Source organism: Sphaerulina musiva (assembly GCF_000320565.1).
Source record: "Sphaerulina musiva SO2202 unplaced genomic scaffold SEPMUscaffold_3, whole genome shotgun sequence".
NCBI lineage: Eukaryota > Fungi > Ascomycota > Dothideomycetes > Mycosphaerellales > Mycosphaerellaceae > Sphaerulina > Sphaerulina musiva.
The window spans coordinates 1,740,449-1,757,181 of record NW_016017385.1 but is presented as its reverse complement, the minus strand read 5'-3'; the positions used below and the strand labels follow the sequence as shown (position 1 = coordinate 1,757,181).

At 51.5% G+C, this 16,733-nt stretch overlaps 7 protein-coding genes across 7 annotated transcripts; 3 read left to right on the top strand and 4 right to left on the bottom strand.

Moving 5' to 3' along the window:
• Positions 1-31: 31 nt before the first annotated feature.
• Positions 32-2,082, bottom strand: SEPMUDRAFT_39750 (general substrate transporter; the record flags this gene model as incomplete). The annotated part of the gene is made up of 5 exons (XM_016908759.1): positions 32-808; positions 897-1,158; positions 1,267-1,541; positions 1,624-1,727; positions 1,839-2,082. The coding sequence occupies 5 exons, from the start codon at positions 2,080-2,082 to the stop codon at positions 32-34; spliced, it is 1,662 nt and encodes a 553-aa protein (XP_016762687.1).
• Positions 2,083-2,850: 768 nt separating this feature from the next.
• Positions 2,851-4,041, top strand: SEPMUDRAFT_132196 (NAD(P)-binding protein; the record flags this gene model as incomplete). Its single annotated transcript, XM_016902480.1, has 1 exon — positions 2,851-4,041. The coding sequence occupies one exon, from the start codon at positions 2,851-2,853 to the stop codon at positions 4,039-4,041; it is 1,191 nt and encodes a 396-aa protein (XP_016762686.1).
• Positions 4,042-4,618: 577 nt separating this feature from the next.
• Positions 4,619-7,365, top strand: SEPMUDRAFT_82940 (UPF0075-domain-containing protein). Its single transcript, XM_016910324.1, has one exon. It carries the CDS (start codon positions 4,658-4,660, stop codon positions 5,942-5,944), a length of 1,287 nt encoding a protein of 428 aa, XP_016762684.1. The 5' UTR covers positions 4,619-4,657; the 3' UTR covers positions 5,945-7,365.
• SEPMUDRAFT_148239 (uncharacterized protein) lies at positions 5,870-7,365 on the bottom strand. Its single transcript, XM_016904794.1, has one exon. It carries the CDS (start codon positions 7,350-7,352, stop codon positions 5,988-5,990), a length of 1,365 nt encoding a protein of 454 aa, XP_016762685.1. The 5' UTR covers positions 7,353-7,365; the 3' UTR covers positions 5,870-5,987.
• Positions 7,366-8,152: 787 nt separating this feature from the next.
• Positions 8,153-10,006, bottom strand: SEPMUDRAFT_162646 (general substrate transporter; the record flags this gene model as incomplete). Its single annotated transcript, XM_016908014.1, has 5 exons — positions 8,153-8,508; positions 8,583-9,306; positions 9,357-9,428; positions 9,485-9,860; positions 9,948-10,006. The coding sequence occupies 5 exons, from the start codon at positions 10,004-10,006 to the stop codon at positions 8,153-8,155; spliced, it is 1,587 nt and encodes a 528-aa protein (XP_016762683.1).
• Positions 10,007-10,910: 904 nt separating this feature from the next.
• Positions 10,911-12,030, top strand: SEPMUDRAFT_148238 (UPF0075-domain-containing protein). The gene has a single exon (XM_016904793.1). The coding sequence runs from the start codon at positions 11,115-11,117 to the stop codon at positions 11,967-11,969; it is 855 nt and encodes a 284-aa protein (XP_016762682.1). The 5' UTR covers positions 10,911-11,114; the 3' UTR covers positions 11,970-12,030.
• A 1,570-nt stretch (positions 12,031-13,600) lies between these two features.
• On the bottom strand, positions 13,601-16,251 carry SEPMUDRAFT_63032 (uncharacterized protein; the record flags this gene model as incomplete). Its single annotated transcript, XM_016909622.1, has 4 exons — positions 13,601-15,176; positions 15,222-15,596; positions 15,645-15,985; positions 16,055-16,251. 4 exons carry the CDS (start codon positions 16,249-16,251, stop codon positions 14,143-14,145), a joined length of 1,947 nt encoding a protein of 648 aa, XP_016762681.1. The 3' UTR covers positions 13,601-14,142.
• Between the last annotated feature and the right edge of the window lie 482 nt (positions 16,252-16,733).

Genomic DNA, 16,733 nt, shown 5'->3' with positions numbered 1-16,733 from the left:
TATAGCTTGTTTTATATATCAAAAAGTCCACTCACACCTTCTCCGTAGCCACCACATCAACTACATCTTTCCCCACTCCCACCGAACTCCCCGCCTCCGAAATCTCCTGACGACCAAGACGACCATCCACCGCATTTGCCTCCTCCAAAAGCCTCTTGACCGCCAACGCCACACTGCCCCCAGCCTCCTCCACCCTCACGCGATACGCCTTCAAATTCTCACTCACCAACAAACTCTCACTCGTAAACAACAAATTCACCTCCTCGAGCGACTTATTCGCGGCCTCGGGATAAAAGAAATAAATCACAGGCGCCGAAACCACATTCATGGCACCAAAAAACACAAACGTCCCCCAGCCTAATCGATCCAACATGATGGGAATCACAAACCCCGTCACTCCACACCCAACGGCCCATCCGAGCACCGTCATACTATACCCCTTGGCCCGAACATCCTGCGGCCAAATCTCACTCCCATAAATCCAACACGGCACAATATTAAACATGGTAAAGCACCACAAAAACACAAACGCAAACGCCGCCGCAGCAGTTCCCAGGGCCGTGGACATTTCGGGTTGGCGCATTTTTTGGCCGTCTTGCGAGGTTTTGATCAAGGCTGCCACGAGGAAGAGCGAGAGTCCTTGGGTCGCGAAGGAAATTAAGAGAGATTTTCGGCGTCCGAGTCGGTCGATGACGAGCGAGGCGGAGGCTGTGCCGAAGATTCCGAAGGTGTTGATGAGGCCTGCTAGCCAGCCGGCTTTGTAGGGGGTGAATCCGGCGAGGGTGAAGAGTTGGGTGGCCCAGGTGGCCTGGTTTTGGGTCATGTTAGGGGCCTATACATACACAAAAGGGGGGAAGGGAATGGGAAGAAGGAAGAGAAAAGAAAAGAAAACTCACAATAGCGAGAATGCCTGTCCATTGCTGAATCGTTTGTAAAGCGGCACCCATCAACGCTCGTCGACCCAGATGCAAAGGACCCGAGTATCGTCCACCGAGGAGAATGTTGATGTATTTATTCCGCTTGTGTCCAAAATCCGCGACAATGGCATCGAGCTGTTCAATCTCTGCCACGAGTTCAGGATCGTCTGCTGGTCGATCACCGCGAAGTTTTGTGAGAATATCAATGGCCTCGGAGCGGCGACCATTGGCAATCAACCATCTGCCATTTCATTCATTCAGACATCATTATGGCAAAAGAAGTAAAAAGAAAAAGAGAAAAAAGAAAAGCAGTCATCGAGTACAACACAAAACAAAATTCAAGACTCACCTCGGAGATTCCGGTAACAGCGGCGTCGTAGCAAGCACCATCAACATCGGAACACTCATAAACGCAAAAGGAAACCTCCAACGAAATTCCGGATCCGAGTTTCGAATGCCAAAATTGAGCCAATACGCAATCACAATTCCCAAATAATTGGCCACAAACACCAACGAGAAATTCGAACCTCGGTCGTGCGCAGAGGCGAGCTCGGATACCCAAGAGGGAATAATGGAGTTGACGAACCCGACGCCTAGGCCAGCGATGATTCGGGCGCAAATCATCTAGATAGAAAGAAAAAAAAAAGAGGAAGATTTGGTTAATATGAGAGAGATCTTTGTAAAAGGAAAATCTCAATCAACTCACCATATCAGAATTCACACTCCCACTCATCAGTGCAGAGCCGAGTAATGCAAAAACTGAACCGAGAGCAACTCCTTTTCGTCTACCGAATCGATCTGCTATCCAGCCTGCACAAAAAGAAAGGATCGGTCAGCTCAACTCAAACAAGAACAATCTCTCTCCTATAGCCCAGCCAGCCATCCGTGCAAAAAAAAAAAAGAAAAAAAAAAGACACATACCTCCCAACAAACATCCAACAATAGCACCAAGATAATAACTCGCAGCCAACCCTCCTTGCTTAGTAGAATTTGTGACGGTATTGCCATATCCGATGCCCGCCATGGCGATGAAACCGGGCGTGCCTGAGACGGTTCCAAAGACTCCTTGGTTGTAGCCTTCGAAGACGAGGGCGGTGGCGCTGAAGAGGTTGAGGAGGAAGAATAACGTCTTTCCGGGGACGCGACGCCAGAGTTGGATTGTCATTTTTGTTGTTATTGTTGTTGTGTTCTGGAGGGATGGAGTGATGTTTGTTGGTGATTGTTGTTTTAGTCTGTGAGTGAAAAAGGGGGGGATGTTTGAGATGAAGACCCTCTCTCTCTACTCTCTCTATACAGATCAATCACAAAGTGAATGAAGATCGTAGTCAGAATAGGGTTAGCAACGAATATGCCAGAGAGCACACCAACACACACGTGGGAAATAAACTCGAAAACAAAAAAAGCAGAAAATCTGGGGAATAGTCCATTCTTCTTGAATGTCTCCAGAGGAGAAACCCCGCAATTCCGAGGAAGAAGAAGAAAGACCAAAAAAAAAGTGGGAGAGAATTGTCCCCCAGAGACTACGATGACCCTTACTGGTTGGTGGTAGGAGACGAGATGTGAAGTTAAGTTTTCTTGGCGGAGGAGATGTGTAACAAGACGAGGTTTCTTTTCCGTGCTTGAGCGGTTAAATTCGAGAAATAAAAGAAAAGGAAAAAATAAGGCGTTTAGGCGCTCTGGTCAATGTTGTTTCGGACGTATGTGAGGAGATGGAATTTTACCTTACTTCCTTTTGCGCGGGACCGACGTTTGTGCATTGTGCATGTGATAGTCCATCCAGTATTGAACTGGGTTTGCAGGATCTTCAGAGTTCGATTGTAATCATCATGTTGGATCGTTCAGGCTCCTTTTACTTGTGTCCCCCGTGACAGATCCCGACAAACGACTGTTCTGCGTGTGGTGAAACGGCCGAAGAAAAAAGAAAAGGAAAAAAATGGATTCCAAATCATTCACTTGCCGCTGGGCAGCCCTTTCACTCTCGTCCATTGCAGGTGTTTTCTTCCCCGACATTCTCCTACCACGAGAGCCAGCGACAGATAGTTCCACCATCAAGCACGAGCTCGTAGCTCTGAGCACAACAGGATCCCGCGAACGAGCACAAACCTGGCTGCAAGAAAAGGAGATTCCCAGTTCCCAAAAAGTCCAAATCTATCATGATTGGAAGGAAATGTTGTCTGCAGGCGACTTTGATGTCGTGTACATTTCCACACCACATCCTCTACATTACGAGCACGTCAGATATGCGCTGAGCAAGAAACGACATGTGTTGGTGGAGAAGCCTGCGATGATGAATGCGAAGCAGTTTGAGAAATGTGCGGAATTGGCGCGGGAGTATGGCGTGGTTTTGATGGAGGCTATGTGGACCCGATACCTTCCTGCCACGCGCTATCTCCAAGATCAGCTTCTTCCTCGCATCGGGCAAGTGAAGCGGGTGTTTGCGGATTTCTCGTTTCCCATTGTGTCGGAGGATTTGTCGCATTCCTCGCGTTTTCTGGATAAAATGGCCGGCGCGGGCAGCCTGCTCGACCAAGGAGTGTATGCTCTGACATGGGCTGATTTGAGTCTCAATGGAGGGACTACTACTACTACTGCAAGAACCAGTCGAGTGGACTATGCCAATACGATGAGTGTGCCCGGTGTCGCTGGCGAAGTAGACGATATCACCACAGTTATGTTGACCAAACGGGATTCCACAACAGACGCCCAAGAGGCCGTGGCCATAGTGACAACGAGTATGACCTTGCCAGGCTCGAGCAAGCCTGCCTTCTATCAACGCCTACAGGCGAAAAAGGCGGCCCCCTCGATCCGAATCGAAGCGACGAAAGCATCGGTCGCGATACCATTTCCCCCGATCAGACCACAACAGCTGCAAGTGCAGTGGTATGATTCCGAGCATCTGGATGGACAAGGCATCGAGCAGGAAGAGGTCATCGACAAGCCAGTAGAGCGCGGGTGGGGAATGTGGTATCAAGCAGACGTGATCGCCCAGACGATCATGTCGAGAGAGCGTGGAGCGGCGGGGGAGGTCATTGGCCTCCAGGAGACATTGCGTGTTCTCGGGTGGATGGACGATGCTCGTCGACATGCTGGCATTGTGTACGATGCTGAACTGGACAGAGTATGATGTCGTTCATGCTCCAGGTCAGACAGGCAAACACTTTCATGTAGCCACGGTATACAATTTCCAGTACTCAATCGCAGTCGTGACTTGGTAGTACCGCGACTCGGCCAGTTAGTGGGAGCAGAGGACATGACCTGATCGTTGGTGGTATCTCCGTCGCCAGGAAAATTTCCAGCACCCTCACGTGCACTCCCAGAATACTCCCACTTCCACTTCCACGTGGCAGAGCTGGGCTGGCTTGATGCACCAGTTGATCGACATCGGCACGACTACCGACAGATCATCCCTCCTTTGCCACCCTTCTCCGGACAATTGGACGTTTACCCGCTTAGCCGCCGACCGTCCCTCATGCTCGGAGCGGGTAACAGCTGAGGAGTAGCAATGCTGATGGAATACCACAGCATCAGTAAGGAAGGACTCTCGGCACCATCTCTGCAGACGAGCCTCAGCATTTGAAGAATCAAGCAGTGCTGTCTTTTTTCATTTTGCATCTGACGACCATCAACAGCTCACAGGCATCATGGCGAGGACGACGAACAACGGTGACCACGTAACAACAACACCAGGAAATGGCCACCCTACGACGAATGGCGTCCACGGCGATGGAAGTTCCCTGGATATGACAGTGCTCGGCCTCAACTCAGGCACATCCATGGATGGCATCGATTGTGCGCTATGCCGATTCCGACAGTCTTCTCCAGAGGCGCCCATGCAGTTTGAACTGCTCCAATATGACGAGATTCCTCTAGAACAGAAGATCAAGAAGCGCGTCATGAACATGATCCTCAAGAATACCACGACGCCCGAAGAACTTTCCGAAGTGAACGTACTTCTGGGAGAAACGTTTGCCAGAGCGGTGCAGGAATTCACGTCCAAACACGACATTCCGACCTCCACCATCGATGCCATCGGTTCCCATGGTCAGACCATCTGGCTCCTCAGCATGCCAGAGCAAGGCCAAACACAATCAGCCTTGACCATGGCGGAGGGTACCTTCATTGCCAGCCGAACGGGAATCACCACCGTTACCGACTTTCGAGTCTCTGATCAAGCAGCCGGACGTCAAGGAGCACCCTTAATTGGCTTCTTCGACTCTCTCGTCCTTCATCACCCCAGAAAACTCAGAGCATGCCAGAACATTGGGGGTATTGCGAATGTATGCTTCATTCCACCCGATCACGATGGAAAGCTGAATCAAGAGTATTTTGATTTCGACACCGGGCCAGGCAACGTCTTCATCGATGCAGTTGTGCGGCATTTCACCAACGGCGAGCGCGAGTACGACAAGGATGGTGCCATGGGTCGTGCTGGAACAGTAGACCAAGAAATGGTCGACGAATTCCTCACTCAACATCCATACTTTTCCAAGGCGCCTCCCAAGACCACAGGGCGCGAAGTGTTCCGAGACACGATTGCCCACGACCTGATCGATCGAGGCCTGAAAAAAGGTCTCTCGCAAAACGACATTGTTGCAACAGTAACGAGAATCACAGCACAGGCGATCGTAGACCACTACCATCGCTACATGCCCCAGCAGTATGGTCCTCTTGCGGAAATCTTCATGTGTGGCGGAGGAGCGAAGAACCCCAATATCGTGGACTACATGTCACGAGCATTTCCCGAAACGAGAATCGTCATGCTCGATGAAGCTGGTGTACCAGCAGATGCGAAAGAAGCCATCACGTTCGCATGGCAAGGGATGGAGGCCATCGTAGGCAGAAGTATCCCTGTGCCAGACCAAGTGGAGTCTCGACAGCCGTACGTGCTGGGCAAAATCAGCCCAGGGAAGAATTATCGTGCGGTCATGCGTCAAGGTGTCCAGTTCGGTGCAGGACAAGACGTCCTGGAGCCAGTCTCGGAGCTGGTGAATATTGTGAATGGCAAGGTATTTAACAACAAAATTTGAAGCGTGGTCCAAGATGTCCCACACACGAAAAGAAACTCGTCATTCAGGTCATGTTCCACGGTACCTGCGAGAAATCGAAAATTTGATCCAAATCGCCCAAAATCTCAGAGGGGAGTTGAAATGGAGATAGATCCATGTTTTCGTCCATCGCTCGAGAGCTATAAGGAGATAACGTGGTAGCGTAGACCGTCTCCGGTTCTGGCCGAGGCATCGAGTTTGTAGCTTCTGAGCGAATATGTTGCACTTTGCTGGTCCTGTGCCTTTGCAGCGTCATGTACTCATCAATGCGTGTGATTTGGTCTCTGAGCCGCTGACTGGCGCCTTTGCTGGCGTGCAAACCTTCCAAGCTGGAAAGCAGTTGAATCATAGCCATCATGACGCCGCGGATGTTGTTGTAATCAATCTCACTCAGCGTTTGTCCCAGAGTGGTGGCGAGTATCTGTCCGATCACGCCGAGATGGAACAGTAATGGAACGCTGATGGCGTGGTGGTAAGCGGTCGGTATGGCGATGAAGGCACTCACCACCTCGTTCGCGATTTGGCACTTTTCGGCAATGCTCGCACCCGTGGCAGACAGTAGAACCATTCGCAGCAACTGCACCGTGGCGATGATGTCTGCCGCTTGGAATCCGAATCTGTCCAGTCGGGGTTTGGAGGTGATGGGATTAGTCGTCTTGAAACACTGTGGCAGGTTGGCATGCATCTGCATCACGCTTGCAAGAACCGCTTCTTGTGACAGAGAGTCCGACGCATGCAAGACTTCGTCGATGAGTGTTTGTCTCTGAGCACGGCTGTTGCGAGCACAAAGCCGCATCATGATATGTTCCAGCACTCGATAGAGATCAATGACGATATTGCGTCCTGCAATCCAGCTGATAGCACCAGAGTCCGAATGAAGAGCGCCAGGCGATGTATCCGGCTGACCATTCGGTACTGTGATGCTTGCGAACCCAGCATCGTCGAACATGTCATCATCGGCTTCAGTTGGGTAGGACACGCTGGACTGATACTCTCGCGATCGGATGACACCTCCCCAAACGATGGATGTGAAGATATCCAGAGTGTAGACCGACCAGAACAGTCTCCGACGTTCTTCTTTTTCCACTATACCAATATTCTTAGGCCAATTGACTTCGTCGTGGAGTCCTCCGGCGGCAACGATGGTGTGGTATCGACCAAGATGTTCGTGCATATCACGAACCTTGCCATCTTGAATCGCTGCGAGTGCCAGAATTGCATGAGTACGTAGGTTATTGATATCGCCCACTGCAGTCTCACTCCCGAGCTGCCAAATAGCTTCCTTGTAGTAGATATCTGGTGGCGGCTCTCGCAAGCTTGAGACATCCCAGCGCGGACTGAAGACTGCCCCGTCTCGGACACGTGCCGACACGAGAGCGCATACTGCCATCGTCACTGCGAAGAGAGAGGGATCCGTGAGGTACTCGTTTCGTGATATTCGACGGATGAAAGAAGGCTGGTGGAACAGGGGGAATATGGGATACACGATCTCGAAAAAGAGTTCTACGAGATCCATGATGGTGGCATGCCTGTAGTGAACTGGAGCTTGCCAGAGACCAGGAATTGCCGTGTCGCCATGAGTGGGAGAAGTAAGTGCAGCAGTCTGCTCTGGGATAAGTGGTGGACGGTTGGACGCCTTGTTCACGGATCTCGTGGCGGTTCTCGTAATGTTGGAGTGAGGAACACTGTCTTCACGATCCGGCTGCCACAAGGGCTCCTGATGCCCATTGGCATGGGGGTGACGACGAGGCGCTCCACGACGCTTTTGAGGTCTGTCGAAAGTGCATGGCTGGTCGAAGGCAATGCAATTCTGGCAACGTGACTGAGCTGGCACTACGCGACACCGCTTGCTCACCTGATGGCAGTAGTCACATGCTCTTGATATTCGTCTTTTCTTGGAACTCGGTTGTGGTTCGTCGGACATGGTCAGTTGGTGAGAAGAGGAGGATGGAGGAGAGGAGGATGGAGGAGGTATACGGGAAAGTTGTGCTGGCCCGCGGTATCAGTAGCCGAGACTTGGCATACAATGTGGCAATTTTACCCGATGAAGTCTTATGCTGGGAGTGGGAGAGCAGAGAGAAGCAAGACAGCGTGTTGTAGTGTTGTAGACTGTATATAATATAATATAATATAATATAATATACCTAGGTATGTCCTGATTCCATCCATCTAATCTAATCATACCTAGCCTCAATAGTGGACAGCACGCTCTTCCACCTTTCCACTCATATTGTCCTCTGACGCTGCGGTGCCAGCATCTTCGTACTGTCTGTAATGGCGTTCCATATCCCGAACAAACGGACTCTTGATCTCGAACAGTCTGTTGACAGCTTCGAGGCTTCTGCGACTCGTCTCTGGCAAGAAGAGGTAGATCAAAACAAACCACAAGAGATTCAGACCCCCATAGACGAAAAATCCGTATCCGCCAATCGAGTTGAACATGACGGGATTGTACAGTGTGCCAGCACCCAGACCGATGGCCCAGCCGGAGATACCAAACGCCATGCCTCGAGATCGAACTTCGGTGGGAAATATCTCCGCAGGATCTATGTTCAGTCAGTCAGTCAGTCAGTCCGGCTGCAGATACAATCAGCATAAGGTGATATTGCGGATGACGTACAGTTGAAGTTAATGATCAGAAAGGTGGACGAGTAGATCAAAGTGAAGACAAAGATAAAGGCCACAGTGGCAGACCCATATTGAGTGGCTTGCGACGGTCGAGAGGCGGTTAGGACTGACATGGCTCCGATGATCCACATACAGGCGCTTTGCGCGAGGGAACCCCAGAGCAGCGTGGGACGTCGACCCACGGGATCGATGGTATACATGGCAATGACCGTTCCGAGAACTCCTACCGTATTGTTCAATGCCGACAGCCACAGAGCCTTCTCTGCCCCCCATCCTGCTTGGCGAATCAGAGTGGGTGTGTAGATTGTGGTTGCAGCAATACCCGTGCCCACTTGCGTGAATAGGGGTAGCCATAGGGCCAGCTGTGTGCGTCTCGGGAAGTGTAGTTTCCCGCTCGTGCTGCCCCAAATCAAAGCCATGAAGCTGCTCGTAGATGCCTGGGTCTTGGCTTGTTGCACGCTCTGTTCGATCTCATGATATTCCTCCAAAACTGCTGAGTTGCTCGAGTCGCCTTCTGCTCGGACATGAGCAAGGACCTCGAGAGATTCCTCTGGTCGGCCTGCACTCATCAGATATCGCGGACTTTCTGGCAGGAAAGGAAGCAGGCAGAATAGCATCAAAGGAGGGAGCGCATTCAGTGCGAAAGGCAGGCGCCATCTGATAGCCGATTGACCTTGGTCCACGTAGCTCAGGCCAAATCCGATCCAGTATGCCAGCTTTCAGACAATCAGTGGCTATTTCACGGGGTCAACGAATGGCAACTCACTGCTATACCGATATAGTTCGACAAGTACACCAATGCAAACAGCTTGCCACGATGTGCAGCCTCAGATATTTCCTATCACTCTCATCAGTACGTGTCAAGTTCCAATGCCAACACACATACACACATACCCCGACCCATGTCGGCGCAACACAGTTCATATGTGCCACTCCCACGCCAGCGATTAATCTGGCACAGATGATCCAGGGCTGGTTGTATGCAGAGGCCTCGAGAGCGATGCCTAGCATGCACCACAACGCGCCGAATTGCAGAGCAATCACTCTGCCAAATTTGTCTGACAGCCATCCCGCCAACACACAGCCAGCGATTGTACCCAGGTAGTAGATGCTGGTAATGCCGCCTTGCGTTATCACCCGATCTGCTTGACCGCTGCCATTGACGGCGATACCAACTAAGTTGAGATAATCTGGAGCGGAGTTGGCGATGCCTATCACGCCTTGTGCGTAGCCTTCGTACGCGACAGCACAGGTGTTGGCAATCAGGATGCTACGTATATGCCAACTGGTCAGCTTCTTCCATGCAGGTTGAAAGCCCTAGTGGTCCATGAAGTTATATTGCAAGGTGAGATCTTACAGTGCAAGAATATTTTTGCTACTCATCCGCTTCCACGCGGATATCTGAAAGATTGCCATTGTGAGCCCTTGTCCACTCCTCTCTAACGCTCGTCAGTGTCAGTGAATGCTGGGTTCCATCATCGACATTTGAGTGAAGGCCAAAGAGGTTGGTTTTGTTCAGCTTTTGCCCCCAACGCCCATCTTCCACTGCCTATCCCCGGGTCATCCAGATCGACCGAAGACATCCTGATCGTCATTTCCGTGTGCGCGTGGTATCACGGCAATGATCTGCCCTTCTGATCCGCCCGAGATGTGGTTTGGAAGCGTGTAGCAGCAGAGGGATTGTGGCGGTAAAGCATGTCAAGCATGGATGGAGGCTTCACTTGTCGGTAGATTATTAATGCTCACCCCGCTACCATACAGCCTTTTAGCCGATACCACTCTTTTCTTCTTGGCGCGCTGAATGGACAACGGACATCATTCGGCATTCAGCCTCGAACCATCCCTCAAGTCATGTCCCCTGGAATACTGTCCCGTATCTGGGCAGTACCTCCTACCTGGCCTGGCAAGGGCAATGGCAATGGAGACTGTAATCCTCTCCCACGCACTTGAAGGCATTCATGATGGATGACTTCCTCTCACTCCCAAATCGCCCTCATCAACATCTCCTCCTCCTTTCCAGTCCTCCTTTCCAGTCCTACTCACCCTACCTCTACCTTAGGCCAGCACCATCATGACCTCCCACAATGCTCACCAACCACTCTCTCTCAAAGTCCTCGGCACCAACCAAGGCACCAGTATGGATGGCCTCGACATTGTGCACGTCCACTTCACCCAAAAAACACCAGCAGATGCCCTCCATATGAAGCTTCTCCACTACGGCGAAATCGAATTCCCCACACAATTGAAACAAAAAACCATGCGCGTCATCAAAGACAACCAAACCTCTCCCGAAGAAATTTCCGTCCTCAACATTCGTCTGGGCGAATTTGTCGCATCCGCATTACAGCAATTCGCCACCGAAAAGGGCTTCGACTTGCAAACTGATGTCGATCTCATCGGTGGCCAAGGCCAAACTCTCTGGCACTTGCCTCTTCCCGATTTATTCCCCGGCCGCGACGTCTCGCGAGCACATTTGGACATTTCTGAGATTTCCATCATCGCCGCGAACACGGGGATCACCACCATGGGAAATTTTCGCGTGTCGGATCTGGCGCTGGGAAGGCAGGGGTGTCCCATTTTCTCCGCTCTGGATAGTTTGCTCGTGAACCATGCGACGAAGAACCGAGCGGTGCAGAATATTGGCGGGATAGCGAATTTTTCTATTAGTCCCGCGGGAGATGTTCGAGGGCATTATGATTTGGATACGGGGCCGGGAAATGTTTTTATTGATGCTGCTGTGCGCTACTTTACGCAGGGACAGCAAGAATATGATCACAATGGGCGAATGGGCGCACAAGGTCGTATCGATCAGAAGATGGTCGATGAAGTTCTTTCCGGGCCGTATTTCCAACATGACATTCCCAAAACTACAGGCAGAGAGACATTCGGCGACAGTTTTGCCGAAGACATTTGCAAGAAAATGTTGACGCAGAATGGAGCAGCGACTCCGGAAGATTGCATTGCCACCATCACCCGCATCACTGCGCAATCACTACTCGACCACTATCGCCGCTACGCTCCCGTACCACTCGACGAGGTGTTTCTTGGCGGGGGCGGATCCTATAATCCCAACATTATCAACTATCTCCGAGAGAACATGCCCCACACTCGCTTTGCCATGATTGACGAACTCGGCATCCCCGTGGGCGCCAAAGAGGCCTTGGGGTTTGCTCTGTATACGTGCGAAGGCTTCGTGGGCAGACCGCTGATGGTGCCGCGACGCACGGAGAGCGAGCGTGCGGGAGTGATTGGCCATGTGCAGGCGGGAGACAATCATTTTGACTTGAGGAGACGTGTTGTGAATTTCTGGGGAGATTGGGCGGCGGATCAGGTGCTGCCTACGACGAAAATGGTCTTTGAAGGCATGGAATCCACCTAAGGTATACTCAGGTAGGACTCAATGACAACGACACCCTTGACGAAAAGTGTGTATATTCTACCGAGCTTCTGTGAATAGGTAATACAGGACATTCGTTTGCTTCACGTCTGCCGACGACCTAGGTGGTTTGACCAACCCTCTTATACAACCAAAGGCTTTTTGAGTCAGCTGAAGAGAGGGAAAAAAACACAGGTTTCATACCTCAGGGAGAAGAATATCAATCCAGAGCACCCGAATCTAAGCATGTGAATCAGGCTACATCGACATCTACAACGTTTGTCAAATCAGGTACGAAGATGGATTGCCACGGGGCTTTAATACTTCGAAACACCGCACTAGCAAGTTCGATAACATACACATCTTCCAACAAACGGACATATTTCATCAACTCCGAACAAGAAAGCACAAACATGGCGGCAAATGGCGAAGAAGGGTGGTGGCCGTCTGATGCTCACTCTCCGACATCATTGATGCCGCCCTGCGTAATCACGTAGGTTGCCTCCGCCTCCGGACAGTCTGCAGAAGAGAAAATCAGCATAGCAAACGATTAGGAGATGAATCTCAACGACGTACCAGGAGAGTCCATTAATTTGGCGACCCGCTCCTCGCCACGGCCCTTGCGGAGTAGGAGACGAGTAGCAGAAGCGTGAGCAAGGACATGACCTCCGACAGGCTTGCGGCCATCGGCACTGGCGAAGAGAGCGCTTGCCCCAGGATCGGATTGGACCTGATTCGTCATGAAAACAGCAATGTTGAACTCGGTGGCGAACTCAGAAAGCTTGCGAAGGAATTGACCAAGCTTCTGTTGTCGTTCACTGAGCTCACCTCGACCAGTGTAGTCGCTGCGGAACAGGTTAAGGATGGAGTCGATGATGAGGAGACGAAACTCGCCAGTGGTAAAGTTCTCCGCCAGCTTCAACAAGTCTTCGTGTTGCTGCTCACTGTTTGGCACGCGCTTGTAGATGATGTTGTCGTTGATTGTCTCACCATCGACTGTGACAAAAGGTCAGTTGGTGGAGTCAGGATAGCCTTGAAAAGGAGCCACGACGAAGCAGAATGGTAAGTAGTGTACCAACTCACCCCCGAAGCGCTCAGCAATCTGGTTGATCCTCTCTGGTCGAAATGTGCCTTCAGTATCGAGCACAGCTACTTTCCCTTCAGCGCCTCTAGCACTCTTGGGAAGCTGTGCAATGACACACATGGTGTGTGAAATCTGCGTTTTGCCGCATCGATACTCGCCATACACCTCACTGACACTGCCTGATTCGAAGCCACCACCAAGGATCTTGTCAAGTGCCTTGCTGCCAGTGCCAATCTTGAAGCATGCCTTACGCTTCTGTGCGAGCTCGCCAGCAGTCATGAATCCAGAGGCGGAGTCCTGCAAGCGGGTCAGCTAGCAGATGATAACGTGACGTGATCTATGAACTCACAGAACACTTGCGGCAGGCCTCCTTCACCTTTTCGACCTTGACGTCAGAGAAGCCTTTGATGTTCTTGAGTTGCTTCGACATGGCACCCACGACTTGCTGGGGTATTCATCAGCCGGAGTTCATGTCACGCTTGGAAAAGAGCATACTCCGACGGTGTGAAAGCCGTTCGCCTTGAGCCGGTCAATGTCTGATTTGTTGATGCCATGGGAAAGAAGGATATCGATCTCATGGATTTCATGCCGGACCTCGTCGTCCTCGGTCTCGCTTGCAGCGACAGAGGCAGGCATACTGAATGCTTTGCAGAGTAAACCGGCGAGACGTAGCGATGGCTAAGGTGGTGAAGTGAAGAATGCGGTGATGTGTAGACTGTACTGGAAGTGAAAGTATGAGGTGTATGAGGTGATTGGGAAAGCAGGCGGGGAATGAAGTGTGTGTCGGTGGTGGTCGTGGTGAGGTTCAGATTGAAGTCGACGACGAGAGACGGGAACGGGCTCGGTTTAGGTATTGTGCGAGGTGGAGATGCCGATTATCATAATGGTGCGGTGAGGAAGCTGCGATCGGGTCGCGCTGTAAGGAAGTTGCAGGAAACCGAGGAAGTCGCGTCCCATACCATATTAGTCTCGGCACACGGCAAGGACAGCATCATCTGCTACCTGACCTTACAAATGCGCTGAAATGGTGCCAAGTGCGGTATCGTAGACACATCTTAATGCAGACCAATCCATCGACCACATGCAAGCAGTCTACAGCTCCTCTTCTTTGGTACCGTGACCATCAACGCTGACGAGGGACCACTCTCCGCCGCCATTTCCAAGGGCTGCATTGTACGCCATTCTCTGCACTGCCTCTCTCATCTGGTCGCTTGTGAGTTCCTCCAACCCAGTCTTGGCTGCAGAGCTAGAAGAGAAGTGCTCCAGTGATCGTTTCCAGCGCTTGGCTGGAGCTGGCTCATCTTGATCGTTGCTCCGATGCTTCCTCATCTGCTGTTCAGCGGGAGGCGATGATCTGGGAGCAGACGCTTGCGTGTCGTGGGCTCGAGTGTGATTCTCCTCGGCAGACGCCGAGCGCTGTGTCTCCATCTCCTGATACTGAGTCTGCTCACCCAAAGAGTCCGCATTGTCCATGTCCACGGTGTACTGTCTCAGCATCATAGTGTCGTGTCCAAACGCTTGTGACGTGGGGTACAAATGGCCGAACAAGTACGACATAGTATGTTCAGGACCCCAGTTGCTCTTGTCCACGGTGCAGGGATAGATGTTCCGCGGCATCAGAGCCTTCACGAGTATGCACAACTCGCCATAGGACGCGTGGCGCGAGTATGGGAAAGTGATTTGCTTCGGCAGTCCACTATGTGGCGGTAGAGCAACGTCAGTGCGAGCAGCGACTGAGCGTGCCTTGATCTTTGTGGCGCGCTTTGCCAGCAAGAAGACAAGTCTCTCAAGAGGCAAGTTTCTCTCCACTTCGTCGAGTGCGTCTTCGTCCGCCCCACGCGCTACAGAATGAGTGCTGGCTTCACTTGAGAAATCTGACAGTGAGAGTGAGATGGCTGCGCCGCCGTTCGAAGTCGCGTCCTTGAGCATTTGGATCACACTGGAAGATATATTAGGCTGGTCGTGCAACTTCTCCATGCAGAGTGACATGAGTTCCTGATACACAACACCGTCGTCAATCTTGAGCTCGTGTTGTTGATTCAGGTCTCCGTGACCACCACCGGCACCAGCTTCCACCATTTCCATTCTGTTATGTCGAGAGATGATCGGAGTGATTCGTACAAAGTCTGTTCGTATTAGCTAGATTCCTGTCGCAAGCTACATAGACCGACCGTTGTTGAAAATACTGCAACCTGTTCCTCTTTCGCAGCTATGAATACGCCGATAGCGAGTCGAAAGGCAGCCTTCGCGATCTTCGTTGCCTATCCTTGCTCCAATGAGCTTGTATGCCTCGGGGGCCTTCGGCTCCGGCCCATTACACAATGACTTGTAAAGCCCGTAACGGTAATCGTCGACGTGTATCTGGCTGCGGAGAAAGACCGAAACAGCTTGCCAGACATCTTCGTAGCCAAACGTCCAGGCATCAATGTAGAACTCCGTCTCGCGTGGATATTGCGCCACTTTCTGCAACAGCTCGTCGATACCTTCTGCTTTGGTCGGAAAATGTCGGTAGCGATCACCTTTATTTGCAAATGTGGTATCTAGATCTAGCTTTTGATCAGTAGTGGTCAAGATTGGGGCTGCGGTAACGTTACAAATCGTGTCTAGCTGCTTTTGTGGGAGTGCCTTGCCATTGCAAGCATATGGCAGCATGACAGGATTACGTATCAGTGCATTCACCCACCAGGGCTCAGCTCTGATGTCTCCGGTGTAAAGAATTGCCTTGCCATCTCCCTCGATGAGAAACATGCAAGCACCAACACAATGATTTGCGTCGAGCAGTGTCACTCGAATAGACCGACCGGGCACAAGCTCAATGTCCGTTGGCGTCTCCAGTGGAATTGGCTTGAGTAACTTGCGAAGATGCTTGTACGTTTGTTGACGGCTTTCCAGAATGCCTGTCGCGAAGTTCATGCGATGCGGATACTTCTCCAGCCTGGCAATGCTCGAACATGATCAGCGAGTGGTCTTGACACGCCCGCGCTTGGGTCTGTTGGAGCCTCACCGAAGCAAGATCTCGCGCGTCGCTGTGGTGCACCATATGAAGGGGCCCCGGCAGGACTCAAGGCCTTGGAGGTGATCTGAATGGACATGGCTCAGGAAATTGGCGAGAGCCGGACGAGCATTCTGAGAGGAGCTTTGGCGGAAGTAGTCGATACGGATATCAGGGAACTCGGCGACAACGCCATCGAATGTAGACATGACGACAGTCTCTCATAGTGGATGTTGTGCTGACTACATGTACCTACAGGTAGGAGGTACATTACAGGTATCTGTCGACAATGAAGTGGTGGTATTGGCGGCAAGACGCGTAGTGTTAGGAGGTGCTCGTGTTGTAAAGACTACCGCCAAGTACGTGTCTGATGGAAGTGAACAATGGCTGCTTATGTAATCAACATCGATCGTGTGCACACGGGAAAGGTTCGTCGGTCCATTCGCGCTTCCACACCATCAAACATCAGGTACATGCCCAACACAGTATGATCCATCGACACGGCAGAAATTGTGCAATGGCGCACTCTGACCACCATCGACGCCTCCGCTTCTCTTCCGCAATAGGATGATCACGCCTCGTAGCTGTTGCTGTAGCCGCAGTGGACCGCTCGCTTCCCACGCACACCTCACTATGACGTGTACTTTCTTTGAGATGCCAGCAGAGGGCAGCGGGTTCAAGAGCATGTGTC